We start from the raw sequence: 22,500 nt of genomic DNA on the forward strand, positions 1-22,500 counted from the left end.
AGTGTATTTTGGAATCATGTCAATTTGTGTTTTCAGATATTTAACCACTTGAACCGTCAATACTTAATAAACTTGACCTTTCACTTAGTCTACTCTTTTTACCCTCTACACCAAAGCTAGCGCGAGGGTGTGAGCTTGTAGATCTGCTATGTTTGGCTAGGGTTCAAGTGGTTAATATAGAAAAGGAGAAAAAAGGTTTCTATCACACAAAGATTTGGAGGACCCCCTGTAGTAACTCTGATGACCCCCTGGGGGTCCCGGACACCCTGTTGAAGACCCCTGTCGTAACATACTCTGTCTGCGTACATCGTATCATATTTTCGCCCCCCAAAAACACAAAAAGCGTCTCCACAACAGACCATCGCTTTTCAGGAATTTAGGGAGGAAAAAGCTTTTAGCATGTTTAGATTTACAGCTGGCTGTGTGGTTTTTGGAGTTCGTCCTCTAGAGAGGAATTGAATGGCTTCCATCAGGAGGGGAGGCGAGGGGGTCACAAAAGCAGCTTGCAACAAAACTAATTTACAAAACTTTATAAATCAAATCATGAAATGAAAAATGCAAACATCATATTTGAGGTATTAAATGCTGGCATGATGACCACTCATAGTAGTCATTTGTGTGTGTGTGTGTGTGTGTGTGTGTGTGTGTGTGTGTGTGTGTGTGTGTGTGTGTGTGTGTGTGTGTGTGTGTGTGTGTGTGTGTGTGTGTGTGTGTGTGTGTGTGTGTGTGTGTGTGTGTGTGTGCGCGCATGCATGCTTGTGTGTGTTTCTGTCCTATAGCCATGTATGCCATTGATTATACAGTGTAGCGAAGAAATTACTTTTAATTTACATGGCGTTTTTTTTTTATGAATAAACAAATAAAGGTTGTTGTCTTTTTGTTCCGTCCCTCCAGGTCCTGCAGAGGTGCCCATGATGTCTCCCAACGGATCTATACCCCCCATCCATGTGCCCCCTGGATACATCTCACAGGTGTGTGTGTGTGTGTGTGTGTGTGTGTGTGTGTGTGTGTGTGTGTTAGGGGTGTGACGATAATCACTGTTATCATTTATCATGATGTATGCTCAGTGGTCTAAGAAAAAAAGTGGGATTCGAAACCACTATGTAGGGTTTACCAGCCACCCGACGCTCCCGATCACGCCACTATCGGGAGCGGTGCGAAAGGCGGATGAGCCGACTCAGCGGCGTTACCGATTTATGTGCCGTTATGGACAGAATAGTACATTTTGACCAGGGGACTGCTTCTGCGTCCGAATGCGTCTCAAAAGGACTATACTGCGGCAGTGTCCACGTTGCGTTAGTATCCACGTTGCCAAAGATAAAAACACAAAAAAGGGGGGTTGGTCAGCCGTTTCGCAAGCTAAGTCGGTAGGGATGGCTACGATCACCAAGGCCCGGGTTCGATTCCCATTAACGGTAGATACATATTCGAGTAAACATGTGTATGGCGCATGTGCACCAAGTCTCTCCCTCCGCTTCACAAGATAAGACGCGGAAAACATCCCAGCACGTCTGCAGGGATGACGCTGAAAGCGAGTCCGAAGCGCGTCAGGGGGGTGAAGCAGGGGGGGTGAGAACGGGCTGGTGTGTGTGTGTGTGTGTGTGTGTGTGTGTGTGTGTGTGTGTGTGTGTGTGTGTGTGTGTGTGTGTGTGTGTGTGTGTGTGTGTGTGTGTGTGTGTGTGTGTGTGTGTGTGTGTGTGTGTGTGTGTGTGTGTGTGTGCGCCTGTGTGCAAGTGCTTGTATCTGTGGGTGCTGTGTTTGTGTGTATGACTTTGGGTGTTTTTTAAATTTGTGTGTGCATACCTTTGTGTGTGAGTGTGTGTGACTCTGTGTGTTCTTCTGCGTGAGTCAGTGTACGACTTTCAGGGGTGTTTTTTTTTTTTTGTTGAGTGTGTGTCACTGTGTAACAGTATGCTTGTGTGTTGCTGGGGTTGTACGTGCGTTCACTTTCCTCAACTCAATATTATTGACCACATTGTGCGTATTTGTATATTCCCAGATTGTGTAACACTCCCAAATTGTGTAATGCTTCCAACTTGCGTGTGTCTGTGTGCTTGCGTATTGTGTGTGTGTGTGTGCATGCGTGCGTGCGTGTGTGAGTGAGTGTTATGAGGGATGGAGTGAATAAACACAGTGAGAGACTGCATTCAATTATCCAGCGGTTTCTCTCCCCCTCCTCTGCCTTGTCTTGTTTGCTTGACTTCACCCATATGCTTCTGGTGGCTTGTCTTCCCATTGTCCCAGCACCTGTATGCCAAGCCAGGCCTTACTGCATAGTAGGCTTGTCACAATTATTACATAATCGTCTAATCGCAATTATTTGACATAATCGCAATTATTTTGTCATAATCATCATAATCGTTTCCATTTTGAAAAATGTTCATATATTTTCAGACATTTTCAAAAATGTTATTTTTTATGTATAAAGTTGTCAAATATGTCAGTCATTTCTTGTATTGCATGTATATTTAGGTTATGTGTCATATCTACAATGTGTGCAACTTCAAAGCCTAAAAGCCAAACAGAAATGTAACTGTCAACAACAAAAACACAATTAAATCGTTAATCGCAATCATTTGAGTGACAATTAATCGTCATGTAAAATGTCATAATCGTGACAGCCCTAGTAGTAATAATAGTGCTTAGGCATTATTCTATTGATTACTTTTTCGATTAATAATTTAAGCGAGTGTATTAATATCGCTGTTCGCTACTGTAAGGACGATCCGTGGTTGCTAGGAGACCAATGCATGCAAAGATAACCCGGAAATGAAAAGCACTTCTTCTTCTGTAGGGAAATGGGATTATCTCTGGTTCTAGGTTTCCACAGCGACCATTCACAGTCCATTCACACCAGTGGTGGAACTTTACTTAAGTACAATGTTGCGGTATTTGTACTTTACTTGAGTATTTCCAATTTACAATACTTTTACTTCTACTCCACTACATCTCGGATCGAAATATTGTACTGTTAATCTACTACATTTATTTGAAAACTTTAGTTACTAGTTACTTTGCACTTTTACTTAAGTAAAAAAACAGAGTACTTTTTACACCACTGATTCACACACTGTTCACACTAGGTGAAGCTACAACATCCGGAGAAATATTTTTTCCTGCCTGTGTGACAGAGCACAATCACGATCGTGTCCACATAGACACGGACATGCACACGCTTGCGTGCATCCTCGAAAATACAGTAAAAACACCCAAAAACTCAAAAAGGGTTTAATTAGGTGTATAAATGGAGAATTTTAATCAGGTTTGTTTAAAATCTTGTTTTAAACCGATTAAAAGTCTCCATGTAAACGCAGCTACTGAGTGAGCAGTAAGGCCCCAGTCCTCCCACACTGAGTAGGAATGTGTTGGAACCATGAGCCTCCGGGAAACGCTTGTTCTGCAACTGTCCTGTGTGTGTGTGTGTGTGTGTGTGTGTGTGTGTGTGTGTGTGTGTGTGTGTGTGTGTGTGTGTGTGTGTGTGTGTGTGTGTGTGTGTGTGTGTGTGTGTGTGTGTGTGTGTGTGTGTGTGTGTGTGTGTGTGTGTGTGTGTGTGTGTGTGTGTGTGTCCTGAGATGACCTTCCAAGGAAAGAATGATTTTTGGGGGGTGGGGGGGGGGGGGGGGGATTCCAAAGTAGAAGATTAGTAAGATTTCATTGGAGCTCAGGTTAGGAAATGGGGGCCATTTCTGGGTGAAAGTGCAGGGTTAGAATTGGGGTTGGATTAAACATTTAGCTGTAGGGACAGTCACACAGCCAGAGGTTAGGAAGCAAGAGCACAAGTCAGTGGGGAGTCCTCACAAGTATACTAATAACAAATATGTGTCTTTGTGTGGTGTTTGTCTGTGCCAATGGCAGTAAGGTCATTGGCTCACTGTGCGTGGGTGTGCGTGGGTGTGTTTTTGGGTTTATGTGTGTGTGTGTGTGTGTGTGTGTGTGTGTGTGTTGGCAGAGACTGGGCCAAGTCAGAGCGGGAAACACTGTCATTCTTACATAAACAAGGCTCATAGGAGAGACAGGCTGAGGGGAGGAGAGAGACAATAATGGATTAGTAGAAGGTAGTGACAGTTGCAGATGCACTTTGCATATAACCAGTGCAATCAGGGGCGTCACAAAGGGGGGAAAAGTGGGACTGAGTTACTAGGGCCCAAGGTGGAGGGGCCTTAATTATTTAATACTTTAGCTATTGAAAAATAGCAGATATACAAGCTCACAGCGCAGCACGGAGTGCAGCGCTGCGAGCTTGTGGATCTGCTATTTTTGAAAAGTCGTGAAAATGTGTGCAAATCTTTGAATATATGTATTTTTTAAGCGAACCTTTTGTAACTCAAATTTTGCTTCTGGGGGGTCCCTGAAACTACATATTTTGAGATGGGGGTCCCTGGCCAGGTCCTTCATGTGAAATAGTTTGAGTTTTGAGCAATGTGTGCCCATTTGGAGAGAAGCGTTTCAGACACAGCCCTGCACTCTGCTGTGTCCTCAGTAAATCATACAGCAAGTGTGAAGTTGATACGATGAATGGTTGTCTAGATATGCAAAGGAGAATATTTACAGTATTTATTTACTGTATACATCACTGGATTGGTTTAAAGATGGGAACTCAGGGGAGTTAAGAATTCAGAATCTCCGCGAAAGACACTGGTGTCTACATGACAAGAAAGAGACAGAGGAGAAAGTGGTACAGTCAGCTGGGACTTTAAGGCCACTTAGGGTATGCCATTTTGGCATGACATTTTGACATATACTTTATACTGTATATATAATTAGTGTGCGTGTGCGTGTGCATGTGCGTGTGTGTGTGTGTGTGTGTGTGTGTGTGTGTGTGTGTGTGTGTGTGTGTGTGTGTGTGTGTGGAGAGAGACAGAGAGAGAGAGAGACACACACACACACACACACACACACACACACACGCACACACACACGCACACACACACACATTATGTGTGTACTATTTAACATATAAGGTATATTATCCCCTACACCTGTGTGCGTGTGTGTTTGTTTGTCTGTCTGTCTGTCTGTCTGTCTGTCTGTCTGTCGGTTTTTGCCAGTGAATCTGTGTGTGTGCAATGTGCACGTGTTGCATGCATGCCGAGGTCAGTTCCAGTTCCACGTTTTCTCCAGGCTGGACTTTGGCCTTGTTTTCCTGTAAACACTCTGTTTTCCTTCTCTCTGGATAATAGTGACACACATCGACATATTGCTCCTCTCCTCTCCTCTCCTCTCCTCTCCTCTCCTCTCCTCTCCTCTCCTCCTCTCCTCTCCCCCTGTTTATCTCACTTACATTATTCTTATAATTTCAGCCCGATTTGTGGTTTTACCTATAACTCCACCGATCAGTTTCAAACTTTGTAAGCACACTCCCTAGAGGCTAAGGATAAACCTTTGCCCTGCATTTTTCACATCAGCCTTTTATAGCGCCACCTTTGGGCCGACTTATGTAAAACACATTTTTGGATATTACTCCTTGAGATTTTATCCAAAAATCATGCAAATCGGTACACAGTATCTCTATAGTCATGTGATCAAGTCCGATCCGTCTGATATTTCACATTCCATCCTGATTGGCTAATATTAGCTTCCAAAGTTTGCAGGATTGCTCCGTTTTTGAACAAAATGCCTCAAATCATCAACGCAGCTTGCGATTACCGTGACATTTGCCACACATATTCCCACTAGGTCAAGGAACAAATGCTACCTTTTTAACATTGTCCTGTTATAGCGCCACCAGCAGGTAGACTTTAGCAAAACACATTTTTGGAACACAATGCTTGAAATCATGCATGCAGCGTCCGATTGCCATGAAAGATCTAAGGTGAAGAACATATGCCACCCTTTTTACATTGGCCTATTATACAGTAGCACCACCAGGACGCACGGCCTGGTGGAGACCTGTGCTCGGAAGAGCACTGCTTCTAGTTTCTTTATCCTTCTCTCTCATTCATTCATTCATTCATTGTCTCCACCAGCCGAAGGCATGGGGGAGAGTATGTTTTCCCCTTCGTCCGTCCGTGCGTCCGTCCGTCCGTCCGTCCGTGCGTCCGTCCGTGCGTCCGTCCGTGCGTGCGTGCGTCCTCGCACTTTGTGTGCACCTAATCTCAGTCGCCGTTGGCCCTGTCGCTGCCAAAGTGAGCACACACATTCCCTGGATGCCAATCTAGAACCTCTGCCCTAAATTTTTCAAACGGGCCTTTTCTAGCGCCACCTAGTGGTCGATGTTCGCAAAACACATTTCTGTGCACTACTCTTACAGATTTTGTCCAAAAATCCTACAAATCGGTAGGTAGTATCTCGACAGTCATGTGAACGACACGGATCTGTCCGATTTTGCATATTCCATCCTGATTGGCTAAGATTGGCTTCCAAAGTTTGTAGGATTGAGCCGTTTTGAACAAAATGCCTCAAATCCCAAACGCAAAGTGCAATTATCATGAAATCGCGCACACATGTTCCCACTAGGTCGAAGAAGAAATGCCACTTCAAATTTTTGAAATCAGCCTCATGGTGGCGCTATAACAGGCCGATTTGTGTTTTTACCTATAACACCACCGATCAGTTTCAAACTTTGTAAGCGCACTCCCTAGAGGCTAAGGATAAACCTTTGCCCTACATTTTTCACATCAGCCTTTTATAACGCCACCTTTGGGCCGACTTGTGTAAAACACATTTTTGGATATTACTCCTTCAGATTTTCTCCAAAAAGAACACAAATCAGTACACAGTATCTCTATAGTCATGTGATCAAGTCCGATCCGTCTGATATTTCATATTCCATCCTGATTGGCTAATATTAGCTTCCAAAGTTTGCAGGATTGCTCCGTTTTTGAACAAAATGCCTCAAATCATCAACGCAGCTTGCAATTACCGTGAAGTTTGCCACATATATTCCCAGTATGTCAAGGAACAAATACTACCCTTTTCACATTGGCCTGTTATAGCGCCACCAGCAGGTAGACTTTAGCAAAACACATTTTTTGAACACAATGCTTCAAATCATGCATGCAGCGTCCGATTGCCATGAAAGGTCTAGGGTGAAGAACATATGCCACCCTTTTTACACTGGCCTATATTATACAGTAGCACCACCAGGACGCCTGGCCTGGTGGAGACCTGTGCTCGGAAGAGCACTGCTTCTAGTTCATTCATTCATTCATTCATTCATTCATTCATTCATTTATTTATTCATTCATTCATTATCTCTCTCTCTCTCTCCCTCCCTCTCACTCTCTCCCCTCCCTCCCTCTCTCTCAATCTGTCTCTAATCCTTTCTTTCTTCTGGCACGGTCTATGTTATTCACTCTCGTGGTGCTCAGTGTGTGTGCGAGTATACTAATGAATTTTTGGTTTGTTATCCTGTGTGTTTGTGTGTGTGTGTGTGTGCGCGCGCGCGCGCGTGTGTGTGTGTGTGTGTGTGTGTGTGTGTGTGTGTGTGTGTGTGTGTGTGTGTGTGTGTGTGTGTGTGTGTGTGTGTGTGTGTGTGTGTGTGTGTGTGTGTGTGTGTGTGTGTGTGTGTGTGTGTGTGTGTGTGTGTGTGTGTGTGTGTGTGTGTGTGTGTGTGTGTGCGTGTGTGTGTGTGTGTTAAGGACCAGCAGATGACTTCCCCGCTCTGCAGGGAGTGTGTGTTTGCTCTCCGCTTGGAATGCGGGCCTGTGAAAGTGTCTGAATGGATGGAATGTGTGTGTGTGTGTGTGTGTGTGTGTGTGTGTGCGTGTGCGTGTGTGTGCGTGCGAGCATGTCTGTGGCTGTGCACTTTTGGGCATTAATGTGAATAGATATATGGAATCCAAGGGAATGCCAGCAAATTCTGGGAATCTAGTTTTCATTGAAATCCAGAGATGTTCATTTAATGACAACAATACCAGCTGTCCTTTTCATTTAAAGCTGCAATCTGGAACTCATATTAATGAATAAAACGTTATTGTAAATGTAACCGACCTGTATGGTAGAGTATGTCAATACAATAGAACTAGCACGTCTGTATGGTAGAGCAGGGGTCTTCAACAGGGGGTCCGGGACCCCTAGGGGGTCCTCAGAGTTACTACAGGTGGCGCCAAATCTTTGTGATAGAAACTTTTTTTTCTCATTTTTACAGTATATTAACCACTTGAACCCTAGCGTTCATATTCTAAGAACTTTAGCCAAAAATAGCAGATCTACAAGCTCACAACGCCTCGCAGCGCGAGGCGTTGTGAGCTTGTGGATCGGCTATTTTCGGCAAAGAGCTTCGGTATAGAGGGGGAAAAGAACAGACTAAGTACAGGGTGAAAGGTCAAGTTTATTATGTATTGACGGTCTAAGTGGTTAAATATCTGAAAACACAAATTGACATGAATCCAAAATAAACTGATGATTGTGCTGTCAAGCACTGAAACCCTATGGAATCTGGGGGTCCCTGCTTCATCTATCTCTCAGCTAAGGAGTCCTTGGCCTGAAAATGTTGAAGACCCCTGCAATCGAACTAGCACATCTGCAGTGGTTGTAGGAGATACTGGTGTCAGGTAGGACACCTACTGGTTGAGAAGTAGTACTGTCTCAAGCTAATAAGCCCAATATCTCCAGCCTCTTGTCTGAGTGGCAGAAATCCAGACCCAGGTTCGAATCCCGGGTAGAACATAAAAGCTACGGATTGCAGGCTTTAAAGCAGGGCTTCCCAAACTTTTAGGGCACCCCTATAAATATCTTTCATATCATATGATTATCGCGATAATATCGTAAAATCGCAATTTCTTTGGTCACTGTGATCGTGATATGATATTTTCATATCGTCCCATCCCTACTTTATAAGTTATAGCAAATCATTGTTTTCCCTTTCTCTTTCCCCTCCCCTCTCCTCCTCCCCACCCTGCCCCAGGTGCTGGAGGACAACACGGGCGTACGTCGGGTGGTGGTCACACCCCAGTCTCCAGAGTGCTACCCGCCTTCCTACTCGCCGGCCCTGTCGCCCACGCACCACCTGCCCCCGTACCTCACCCACCCCCACTTCATCCACAACTCCCACTCCTTCTACCCTCCGGTCAGCCCCGGGGACCTACCCCCCCACCAGTACTACCAGCACCCTCTGCCCCCCATGTATGGCGACCCAGGTAAGGACCGCGTGACCGCAACGCATCCCCCTTTCTTCCTTAAGACCTGAAAAATACCAAAAGAAAAGTCTTCGGTTTTCAGAAAATGATATGTATCTATATCAGTTGTGCTCAACTTTTTAATGTCAAGGACCCCTAGAATTATATGTATTTGACCACGGACCCCCATCTCAACATATTTCATTCCAGGGACTCAGAAAGAAATATTTGAGTTACAAATGTTCGCTTAAAAAAAAAGGGTATATTCAAAGATTTTTCAAAAACAGCAGATCTACAAGCTCCCAGCACAGCTGTGAGCTTGTATATCTGCTATGTTTTAATAGTTTTAATGGCCTGATTCATGCAACAGTATTGCATGCAAAAGAATGAACGGTCGACTCGGTATCTTCACCCCACCTTGAAAAATCCATCTGAAGCAAAGCAACCTTCGCTTCCCCCCCACTCCACCCATCACGTCCTGACAGCCAATCAGTGTTTAGTTGTGGGACATTTTTTTCAGGTGTTTCGCCTTGATTCTGACATGACATAATTTTTTTTCCAATGTTGACAGTGCGACCAAAATTGAAGCGACACACATATATATCTTCAGGTTTGAATGCACCATAAGAGTGTGCAAATGGGGTTACAGACTCTCCAATTGCTTCCTAACGATCAATCATTAATCATCATCAATCTATCTTATCATTTAGTTGGTGACCTACCAGGTCAGGTTAAATCCCTATTTTAAATAGCGTGCCCTATTTTAAGAATGTACATTATAGTCACAATATCCGTATTGAGGTGTTTGATCAAAGATATTGTGGTATTTCATACACAAGTAAGATAAACAGGGTTATACTGTACATCAAGGTTCCCCAATTAGTTTTCCCCAAGGGCCGAATCATGTATAGGGTACCAAGCCGAGGGCCACAGCATTGCAGGGGGCGACGGTGGCGTTCCCGCTACTCCAGCGACAGTTCAGATATCGTCGTTGTCGGGTGAAAGCCTTGTATGTCCAAAACCGTTCGTTTTGCATTTATCATTTTAAAAATGATTTAAACTAGTGAAAACAGCTGATCTACAAGCACACAACGCCTCGCGAGTGTGCTTGTAGATCTGCTGTTTTCACTACTTTTGTGAGACGGCCTTGAATGATGAAGCAGGGCTTTACTTTGCGAAAGAACGTACAAATTTGGAGATACGAGGTTTCCACGATATACTAGTGTTGTTGCTGCTCTTATACCACCATTATTACTGGGGTTGGTGGGGGCCTGACAGTAGCCCCCCCGCGGGCCGCAAATGGCCCGCGGGCCGCCTATTGGGGAACCCTGCTGTACATACTTGAAGTTGACCACATGGAGAATGCAGAGTTTAAACATTACCTTCATGTAGCTTTGATTAATAACTTACTTCATTTGTTAATATAAAACTCTAATCTCCTCTCCTGATTGCTGTTGTCCAGAGATCATCCCCGTGTACGGGATGTCCAACTACATAGGCAGAGAGGAGACCTACAGTAAACCACAGCCCAAGAAGATTAAGGAACAGAGACAGCTAGAGAGGCAGAATCGACTCAACTCCCCTCCCTCCACCCTCTACAAGGGCAGCCTGGGGCCTGCACACAACGGATACAGGTCAGTACAATTGAACGTTATTCAACGTTAAAGCACAAACTAGCACGTGCACGCACGCACGCACGGACAGACGGACAGACGGACAGACAGACAGACAGACAGACAGACAGACAGACAGGTAACATGACATTGCCAGCTGTATGTCATTAAAGTCATGCTGTGACTTGGAAAGTCTTCCTGAAACGATACACCTAAGTTTCCTCACTCATAGCTCGTCAGCGATGCCTCCTAATCATCATTCCTAGCTCCTTGGAGCAGTAATGAGAGATGTCACTATAGTCAAAATGGCAGACAGCGTTTTGGGGTGCGCTATTTTCAGTTCATTCAACCTCCTCTTGTGTGTTGGCTAGTGAGATGCTCCCTTGCTGCTAAATGCCTAAATTCTAATCTAAATTGTAAATTGTGTGCCGAGAAATGGCTGACATACAGTACAAGCTCAGAAAAGGCAAAGACAAATAACAGGTTTGACCATGAAGCTACAGTTGCCCCATCTTCCTTTGCATGTATTAGCAAAACAGCAAAACATGGACGAGAAGAACGTCATACAAAAGCACCCTATTCTGTATGATAAGTGCATGAATCAAGTTCAAGAGTGCATTGCGGGCCAGAGAGCAGGCAGAAAGGAGAGTAAAATAGAGCAGCACGTGTACGGTACCTCTCCTTCCTCCTTTGCAGTTGGAGCGGTTCAAATTATTAATAATTGTGATGCACTTATGGTGAACAAGTAGCCTCACTTGACGTGCTTCAATGACGCCAGTGTCAATTGTTCCTGTCTGTCAGGGCCTGAGGAACAACATTTCACGTGGACTTTTGTTGTTTTTTCTTATTCTTTGTTGTTATTTCTATTCTACACAGCAGCAAATCACACACCCCGTCACTGGGGTCAATGGGCTCAGTGGGCGGACTGGGCAGTCCAGGAGGGAAGAAGCCTGAGAGACGACTCCGTAGCAGTCCCCGAAACAGTGAACCAGACACACACGCACAGGGTAAGACGCACGCACACACGCACGCACGCACGCACGCACGCACGCACACACGCACGCACTTCAAGGGTACTTTCTGTACATGACTGATCCTCTGGATCAAAGTGGTGCAGAGTAAAAGCAAGGAAGCAAATCGTCGTTGTCAAGTGGAAACCTTGTACGTCCTTATTATTTAAAAAAAATGAAAATAGCCGATCTACAAGCAAAATAGCAGATCTACAAGCACACAACGCCTCACATCTATTTTCACTACTTTTGTGCAACACTTCTTGTATGATGAAGTAGGGCTTTAATTTCGAGGAAAATAAAGCACATTTGAAACTTGGAGATGCATGGTTTCTGCACGTTATTTTGGCCATTTGAAAATGGCCTATATACTGTGTACTTGTAGATCTAATATTTTCAATAGATTTTTACACATTTGGGTTAGGGTTAAGATGAAATGGGACAATCTGCATGACGAGCACTTTCAACTTTTGGTACTTTAAGTAGGCTACATTTTGATACCAATACCTTTGTACTTTAATTCCCGACTTTTACCTGTGACAGAGTATTTCTATATTGCAGTATTGATACTCTAACTTAAGTAAGAAATGTGAGTACATTTTCCACCACTTACTCTAACCTCACGAACACTATACGCAACCCTAACCTTAACTACAACAGAAACTATGCCTAAACCTAACCTCAAAACCACGCCCACCTGGGCGAAACACCTGGGGAAGAGGGAGTCCCATGCACACTCAGGCCAGACTGTCGAGAGGAGAAGCCCAAGGAAATCAGTGGGAATCAGTGTGGGTGTGCAAGGCCCCATCAGATAAGAGTCTCATCTTTCGTCTGACAGAAACTTTTTATCACGTTAATCTGCTCTAGATCTTCCACAGTTATCTCCAAGCCCAGTGTGATCTGCAGGGATCAAGGGACTACGTGAACGCACAGAAGGTCGAGACTGGCAGGCGGTATAGAGCTCTAAAGCCAGCCTCTGGCGTAATTGAGGCTTTTAGGATGTGGTTTAAGGAGGATTATAAGCAAGTGTGTACGCAGAGAACATCCAGAAAATAAGATGTGTTGAAATAATATAAGTGGTGCGCACGCACGCGCACACACACACACGCACGCACACACACACACACACGAAAAAGCTCTACAAGTCCTCACTCTCTCTCTGTCCCCACCCGACCTCGGTGGCCCTAACGACGCGCAGTGGCCGAGAAAAAAAAGCACCCTTCTCCCCCTCCCCCCCCCCAAAAAGAGAGTACATGAATGGATGAATGCTGCCTCACTAAGGTGTAGGAAGAAGGGCAGGGGGGGGGGGGTTTGAGGTGTGTGTGTGTGTGTGTGTGTGTGGGGGGGGGGAGTTGTCTGGGCAACCACATAGCTGAACCCGTCCTGGAGCCCTATCGGCTTTCCCTTCCCTACAATACAGGCCTTGTTGGGAAGGCTGAAGATGGGGGGAGAGGGAGGGGGCGGGGGTACATACCTGTAGAGTCCTGCTCCTGGATGAAGGAAGCCTTTGAGCTCCCAGGGTTTTAGACACCACACATCAGCCTTATCGCACGCTGGCGCGCACGCACGTACGTACGTACATACTGCCTACTGTAGGTGCGTACGCATAACGCAGACGCACATAACATGCACGCAGATACACATACGTGCAGTGGTGTAAAGTAACTTAGTACATTAACTTAAGTAATGTACTTAACGTACACTTTTGAGCTATTTGTACTTTGCTTGAGTATTTCCAATTTCCAATACTTTTACTTCTACTCCACTACATCTCGGTTCCAAATATTGTACTTTTACTCCACTGCTCTTTTTGAAGAGACCTTGGCTATTTAAAAATAGCCAAGGTAAAACAACGCGTATTGTGATGCGGCGCGTTGTGAGCTTGTAGATCTGCTATTTTCAAAAAGGACATTTTGATGCCAATTCTTTCATACTTTTGCTCAAGTACATTTTGAACATTTACTTGTAACGGAGTACATCTACAGTGCAGTATAGATATTTTTACTTAAGTACAAAATGTGAGTACTTTTTCCACCACTGCATACGTGCATGCAAACACATGCAGGCACACATGCACATGTACTGTTTATGTGTGTGTCACACGCACGCACGCACGCACGCACGCACGCACGCACGCACGCACGCACGCACGCACGCACGCACACACACACACACACACACACACACACACACACACACATACTCAGAAACACAGACAGACACACTGTTACATCTGTGGGGGTGATGATAGAAAACCCTAACAACTACCAACAACAACAAAAATCTGGCTCAACAAAAAATTCAGTCTCACTGTCACTTTAACTGTCATTCAACCCCCATTTACAGTTTGGTTCAGTCCATCTCTGCACTGTTGGGTCAGAGGACTGTTCCATCTGGACTGTGTGTGTGTGTGTAGGGGGGGGCGGAGTTAGGGGGTTGTGTTTGTCCAGAGTTATCTGGCTGAGTGCTTTGATCATGTTAATATCACCGCACCACATGTGAGTCATAAATGGGTACGCGCTAATACCAGTGCACACATTGGTGGTTGCTCCTACGTTGCATGTGTACACACACACACACACACACACACACACACACACACACACACACACACACACACACACACACACACACACACACACACACACACACACACACACACACACACACAGCCAGATGGACAGTTGGTGAAAAACGTCTGGCCCCCTCCTAAAACAACATGCAGTATACGCAAGCACATGCACGCACACACAATATGTTTTAGTCTTTCACAGGGGGATACTGTACAGCTGGGTGTACACACACACACATACACACACACACACACACACACACACACACACACACACACACACACACACACACACACACACACACACACACACACACACAGAGACAGGAGCATGTCATTGTGCTGTCAGTGTGTCTTGGTCTACCAGGGTCTCAGTACTGGGCTGGTGATCAGGCTGAGTCAGCTTGAAGATCCAACACACGCGTGCATGCTCACACACACACACACACACACACACACACACACACACACACACACACACACACACACACACACACACACACACACACATCCCGTGACTGGGTTTCCTGTAAAACAATCAGAGCATGAGGGTCCAGAGAGGAGAGGAGGAGGTGTATGAGGATGGGGGGAGGGGGGGTAAGGACGGTGAAAGGGGGAGAGAAAAGTACAACCCAAAGAGACAGCAAGAGAGGAGAGGGGAAAGATAGATGAAAGATGTGTAAAGATCTGAGCTAGAGCCTTGTGGAGCTATAGAGCTGAGAGAGAGAGGGAGAGAGAGAGACTATAGAGCTGAGACTAAGAGACAGAGAGAGAGAGAGGGAATGGGAGAGTACAGAGTACCAACATTCCCACTTACTAAGTTACCGCTTGGCCTGCTGTGTCGACTGCGTTGTCCAATACAACATACCAGACACACACACACACACACACACACACACACACACACACACACACACACACACACATGCACGCACGCACACACATACACACGCGTGCGTGCTCGCCCACTCTTTTACCCTTGATGCCCTTGCCTTGTGTGTGTGTGTGCGTGCGTGCGTGCGTGCGTTTGTGTGGCTAGTGCCCCGATGCCAGTAAGGCAGCATGCTAAGTTGGCTAGATCAGCAGCCTGTTCCCCAGTAAAGCCTGTCCTGCTCCACCCCCCCCTCCCCCTCCCTCCCCCCCACCTCAGAGCTGTAGCGCTCACTGAGCAGAAACAGATGTGGGCCCCAGTCAGTCAGTCAGTCAGTCAGTCCCTGCTGCTGTTCCTCCATCTTGGCTCCGCGTCATCGCCGCTGCAGCAGATCCTGTCTCTCTCTCTTTAGAACAGACCGGGGGTTTCAGCAGAAACAGATGGGGGGCCGGCGGCTCCCCGCGCCACTCCCCCCCCGCCCGCCCCTCCGGTTCTGCTTCTACGTCACGGCAGGGCGCCACCAGGGGAGCGCCAGATACCAGATGTGCGCTCCTGGGCCGGTGGCAGCCGCCATGTTGGATCTGCAGCAGGGCGGAGCTATAATGTAGTAGCCAGGAGAGGAAAAGGCAGAGGTGTTTGCTTACATGAGAGGGGTGTCTTCTAGTACAGTTATTCTCAACCCTTTTTTAATTTCAAGGGCCCCTAGTTTAATTAATTTGCACTTTGCATTTGGTTTGGGTCCATTTGTAAACTTTCAAGAGTTACAGAACTGTAATGGCCAATTTGGTTCCTAACTATTGATCATTTAGCCGGGGACCCCAAGTGATGCACTTTTCACAGTTTTGGAGGGCCGAAATTTAGCCCAAGGAATGTTTTTCATGCAAAAAAAAAATGCTTGCAATGGATTCAGATTCAGAATCATGAAGAACCCCTCACATGCTACTTAAAGCAGATTCGTTTTATTTTTTTTAATATTTCTAGTGGAGTCAATGGGACAGTGAATATACAAATGGCCATAACTTTTTTTCGCGATGTTTCCAGCAGAGCAGGCCTCTCATTCTGTGGACCTTAATGACCAAACTAATAGATAAAACAGAAATAAAAAGTACGGCAGAAAATCACAGGTTCAACCCTATTCCTTGAGCTTTTGGGCTTGTGGGTCCCCGACTAATAGGCTGCTCACGACTAGCGGCTCGCTCAGGCATACCTCACAAGCCTCAATGCCTCACTGTTGGCATGCCAGCCTTGTTGAGTTAGCAAAAACAAGCTCCCCTCTTCCCCATCAGCCCTCTTTGGAAAAACAACATGGTTAACTGCTCACGCTGTGCACTCCTCTGAGCTCGACCTACAGTACCTATCTGAGCACCGTCTGTTTTGTAAATGCTGAAAAGTAATTTCCCTTCCCCTAAATGTACTTTTCCTTTATTTGGGGGGAATTAATAGTAGCTATTAGCAACCGTTAATTAATTATTAGTCGATGATGATGTTAACTGGTGACTTACACTTTCTGCCTCTAATATTTGACAATTTGGCCAATGTTTAATTTGGCATTTTAGAGGTATTAAAAGTTCCTTAAATTGTCACATTAGAAATGTGCAGATACCCTCTATACACTTAAACTTTGTGTTGGTTTGTTTACAGTTGAGTGAGAAAACAATGTTGCACATTGAGTTAATCATCCGGGGGACCCCCCAAAATAATCTGGGGACCCCCCTGGGGGTCCCGACCCACAGGTTGAGAACCACTGCTGTAACAGGATGCACACCACAGCAGCAGTCGCTAGTGAAATGACATTTTTAGAACAATGACAACAGCAATAGGAGACTTAATCTATAACATCAACATCTCTCAACCTTTGACCTGGTCATGACTGTCTAAATATATTTCTTCAATAATCATAACCCACCTCCCCTGTCGCTGTGGTGACAGGCCTGGAAGTGTGAACACGCTCCCACCCTTTCCCTGATGGGCTGTTTTGGCTTTGGGTCACCATGGCGATAATCTCACACCCACAACCCCTCCCCTTCCCATAACCCCCTAATATGGCATGACTGAAGGTCTGGATAGAGCATGGGGAAAGAGAGAGAGAGAGAGACAGTGAAGAGAGGGGGTGGAGTCAGGGGTGGATTTCCCACTGATATCCTGTAACAGTGCGGGTGGGATTGAGGGGAAGTTTACTCCCACCGGCGATGACCATGGCTACAACAGATCAGCCAAGATCAATGACCCATCCACGGTTAACCCATTTAGGCCTAGAATTATTTAATGCTTTAACTATTGAAAAATAGCAGATATATAAGATCACGCGCTGCGAGCTCGTAGATCTTTGAATATATCTTTTTAAAAGTGAACATTTGTAACTCAGATATTTGCTTCTGGGGGGTCCCTGGAACAACATATTTTTTAGCTATTTTTCAATAGCTAAAGTATAAAATAATGATTAAAGTAGTTCAGATCTAAAGTGACACAGATTTGCGTTCAGGCCTAAATGCTTAAATGCTTAACACGCCACCTGATTACATAGAGCCATGATGGCCTGCTGCTAACCAGAGATGAGCTGCTTCCTATTTTAAAGTCTTCAACCAGAACTAGGTTACACTTGCATTGTTGCACGAAATGCTTCAAAGCACATTGACGTGCAGAATTCACCATCTTCCAAAATCCATCTCATCTTGTTTGTTTAACCACATCAACCCTAACCTCGCCTACCAGGCTTTCTGGGGGAAAGCCTGGTGTTTGTTCACAACAGGCCGTTTGGTTTTCCGCCTAAAGCGCGGAAACTACTTGAAGAAGTGGCGTCGCTTTGATTTGGTTCCCCCCCTTTGTTTCCCCAATCCCTTTTAAAATGCTCGAGTAGCCTTGCGTAGTCTTGCCAGTTGCTACGAGTTGGACTAAAAGATGCTTCTACCACTTTTTCTAGTCACATGTTCAAATACTGGATTCTGATTGGCTAAATTCCGGAGGTTATGGCAGAACAACCGCCGCAGTTGTGTGAGGACGAGATCAATGCACCTCAGTGTACATCCGGGGACTTCAGGAGGTAGTTGGAACACCTTTCCCCCAACCAACATATGACGGTCGTAGCGGTCCTATGTTTACTAACGTGCGTACGACGTCGCCGATTTATTTGGATCCAATGCAATCCGCCAACTTTAAAGCCCCTTTTCTCTGAACCTATGCCTTTCTGGAAGCGAACAGCCTCTATTTACGGCCGGAACGGTCCTTCTAACTGACGTTAGCTTAGCTGTATGCTAGACATCTTTCTCTGCATGGAGTTGGCGTCATCTGGTGGTGAGTAGAAGATGTTGTTTGTGGAACTATTTGCTGTCGTCGCGGAAGTTTTATAGGCAATAATGATTGTAACTTAATATCCTTGCAAGTTACAACTATGTGTTTTCTTTCATGTATACGGAAAAAAGTGGTAGAAAAGCTATTTACCACTCGGGGTCGGACATTATGCTCTGATAATGTCCTGTGTGAGGGTGTTATCGGACTCGGCTTCGCCTCGTCCGATCACCCCCTCACACAGGACATTATCAGAGCATAATGTCCTCTCACTCGGGGTAAATTGCTTACATATACCAAACACATTTTTCAAAAGCAAAACTACTCCGCATCAAGGAGTTTATTAGGTAGGCCCTAAAAGTATGTCCTTGAGCGCAGGGGAATCTTTTTGGTTTAAAACTGAATCCGGTTTGATAGTTCCGGCAAATTGTAGTCCTTTGAGGACTACAACATCACGTGTTGTGGTTTCCGCTCCAGACCGGTTACAACCCCGAAAAGTGAAGTGATCCCAGTCTACATCAACCCTAGACTAAATGTGTAGATTGCCTATTTTCACGATTTGACTTGCAGACTGGCAGAGAGGGAGATAGAGAGAGCGAGAGACACTGAAGCACCTAAACTAGGGTGTAATTGGTTAATTCTCTCGCTCTCTGCCAGTGTGTCCCTGGTCACATTGGGCTGAACAGGGTCAGATGGGGTCAGGGTGCTCTGTTTCTTTCTCATCTCCCAGAATTCCTCACTCACTGGCCAGGTCCCTGTACTGTATAAACATACACGCGCGCCACACGCACGGCACACACACACGCACACGCACACACAAACGCGCACACACAAACACGCGCACGCACGCGCGCGCGCACACACACACACACACACACGTAAACTCACACATGTACACACACACACACACACACACACACACACACACACACACACACGCATACACACACTTCCTGGAAAAGAGCAGAAAATTTGTGTTGCTTGGCAGTGGAGATGCACATCTCTCCTCGGTGAGACTGCTGTGGCAGACAGTGTGCCCTCTTCTCTCTCTCCCTCTCCTTCTCTCTCTCTCTCTCTCTCTCTCTCTCTCTCTGTCTCTCTCTCTGTCTCTCTCTGTCCCTCACATATCTCTTCATCTGTCCCCTTCTCTTCCTGGGTCCATCCATCATGCTGTTCCTTTCAGTCTCTCTTCTTGGCTTCTCTTATTTCTCTCTTGCTATCAATCTGTGGCTCTGTCCATTTTCCTTTGCACCCTTTCACCCGTGTGTGTGTGTGTGTGTGTGTGTGTGTGTGTGTGTGTGTGTGTGTGTGTGTGTGTGTGTGTGTGTGTGTGTGTGTGTCTAATCCTCTCTATAAACTAGCAGGTCTCTGACCATGAGAACCAAACCTTAACCATGACAACCACAATTTCAAGCGGGACCCAACAGCAACATAGCCCTGTGCACGCACACACACACACACACACACACACACACACACACACAATGTGTGTGTTCGTTCATATTTGCACGTGCACATTCGCACGCGCACACACACACACACACATATGTGTGGGTTGTCCAGCTGTTGAGCAGATGGAATGCTTACTATGTAGAAGATGATAATACTATGGAATCCAAGGTTCATGCTCTATCTCTCTCTCTCTCTCTCTCTCTCTCTCTCTCTCTCTCTCTCTCTCTCTATTATGTCTCCCTCCTTTCCTCTCTTCCTCTTCTGTATTCTGTCCACCATCTCCACCTCTTTCCCCCTGTCATCTCCTCCATCTCTTCCTCCTTGCTAGCCCTCTCTCTCTCTCTCTCTCTCACACACACACACACATTCTCTCCTTTGTTCTCCTTGATTAGAGGCTTTGGAGAGACAGGTATCCCTTCTCACTTTGTTCTTCCACTTAGATGCGAGTGAAGTGCGCACGCACGCACGCACGCACGCACACACACACACACACACACACACACACACACACACACACACACACACACACACACACACACACACACACACACACACACACACACACACACACACACACACACACACACACACACACACACACACACCCTCTAGTTCTCTCTCTCTCTCTGTCTTCTGTCTGTGTGTGTGTGTGGAGTGGGGGCTGGAAGGGCTGTAGTTGGCAAATTTTTCGCATTTTTTCCTCCAGGCCCTAAAAGTCTTTTTCTGTCCCAACACAGACTGAGACACACAGACCCACCGGTTGTCATGCAGCAGGAATGCAGTCTCTGTCTCACCCACGTATCGCAGTCAGAACCGCTTTACTACGGCTATATTTGCCAATGACGGCATTAATTGGAAGTGTGCGGGTGTGTGGAATAATAATTTAGAGTCGTAAACATGTTGCCGATTTGTGCTTTTGGGTAAACACAGACAGACAGTCTGTGTGTGTGTGTGCGTGCGTGTGTGTTTCCGCGAGCGTCCGTACATCGTGCACATGCACAGGTCTGTACAAACAATATGTATGTTTGCATATGTTTGTGGCTGTCCTCTGTCAGCATGTGTGTGTTCCAGCGGGGCCAGAATCACTAGTTTTAGTCATAGTCTTTTGAATAAAATGTATTTTATATTTAGTCATAATTTAGTCACCTGAAAAGTTTTAGTTTAATTTTAGTTGACTGAATATTATAAGATTTTAGGCGACTAAATCTACAGTTGATTTAGTCAACTAAAATGTATTTTGGCAGGCCTTGGTGGCATCATACTGACTGATTTTACACTTGGTTGTGTGCTGAAAATAGCTGATCTACAAGCTCACAACACGTCGCAGCGCAACACGTTGTGAGCTTGTAGATTGGCAGTCGACAAAAAACTTTCGCCATAGTTCTAGTCGACAAAATCAACACCGTGTTGCACACCAAAAATAGGAAAGGTTTTTGGTGCAAGACTCGATGTGCAACCAAGTATGAGGCGTAGGCCTGCTGCGGTGACGATGATTTATTAGCAGATGAAGATAAGCCGTGGGTCGTTCTGGTGCTTTTCGGGAACTCCAGCCTTATTTAGAACGTTGACCTACTGAGAACTGTGACTTATTCCAGAGCACTGGGTCCTCATCTGTTATGAGTCTGATGAGGATGATGATATCATTGAAGAAGGGATTGTTGAACCTGAAGAAGGGATCACACCTCTCCTCTGCTCTGCTCTCTAGTGCTGTCACCATTATGACATTTTACATGACGATGAGTAATTGTCTCAAATAATTGCGATTAACGATTTAATTGTGTTTTTAGTCGTTGACAATTACATTTCTGTTTGGCTTTTGTTGATCTGCCATTTCCACTATTTTTGAAAATGTTTGAAAATACATGAACATTTTTCAACATGGAAACGATTATGACGATTATGACAAAATAATTGCGACTTTGTCAAACAATAGCGATTAGACGATTATGTCTCCTCCTCTCCTCTCCTCTCCTCTCCTCTCCTCTCCTCTCCTCTCCTCTCCTCTCCTCTCCTCTCCTCTCCTCTCCTCTCCTCTCCTCTCCTCTCCTCTCCTCTCCTCCATGTCTCCAGCTCCCTTCATAGATGCTGGCTGTCCTCTTGTTTTTGTACTTAATCTCTTACCCAGACTCTCTCTCTCTCTCTCTCTCTCTCTCTCTCTCTCTCTCTCTCTCTCTCTCTCTCCTCTGAATCCCTCTCGCTCGGGTTTGGCCAGGCCCTCTGTCTCCTCTCCTCTCTCTACATCATTCCTCATCCTCCTGCTTTCTGCCCTTCTTCTCCCTCTGCTCCGTCTGGCCGTCTGTCCCCCGTAATCCGACACAGACGGTCAGACACAGACACAGGAAGTGAGGTCAGACCAGGAGAGGAAACGTGGATGCGTGGGCAGCGCGTAAACACAGATAGAAGGAGGAGGAAGAGGGACTGTGTGTGTGTGTGTGTGTGTGTGTGTGTGTGTGTGTGTGTGTGTGTGTGTGTGTGTGTGTGTGTGTGTGTGTGTGTGTGTGTGTGTGTGTGTGTGTGTGTGCGTGTGTGCGTGTGTGTCGGGGAGTTAAATTAAGGAGAGATGGGAGGTATTCAGTCTTCCTGTCTGAACTGTGTTTGTCTCAATGACATGAGATGAATTAAAAGCTAAGAATAGCTG

At 45.7% G+C, this 22,500-nt stretch overlaps 1 protein-coding gene across 2 annotated transcripts in view; it reads left to right on the top strand.

Annotated features, from left to right (window-relative positions):
* The window catches only part of fndc3ba (fibronectin type III domain containing 3Ba), a 165,913-nt gene that overhangs the window by 77,321 nt on the left and 66,092 nt on the right, over positions 1 to 22,500 (top strand). Inside the window, exons 4-7 of one of the 2 annotated variants that reach the window (XM_080751206.1) lie at positions 895 to 971; positions 8,849 to 9,080; positions 10,522 to 10,693; positions 11,549 to 11,679. In XM_080751206.1, the coding sequence (XP_080607332.1) occupies positions 895 to 971; positions 8,849 to 9,080; positions 10,522 to 10,693; positions 11,549 to 11,679 (612 nt within the window). The remainder of the gene's footprint in view (positions 1 to 894; positions 972 to 8,848; positions 9,081 to 10,521; positions 10,694 to 11,548; positions 11,680 to 22,500) is intronic. The other variant, XM_080751207.1, reaches the window with a different exon arrangement.

The sequence above is a fragment of the Nannobrachium achirus genome (assembly GCF_963921795.1).
Source record: "Nannobrachium achirus genome assembly, chromosome: 20".
NCBI classification, from domain to species: domain Eukaryota; kingdom Metazoa; phylum Chordata; class Actinopteri; order Myctophiformes; family Myctophidae; genus Nannobrachium; species Nannobrachium achirus.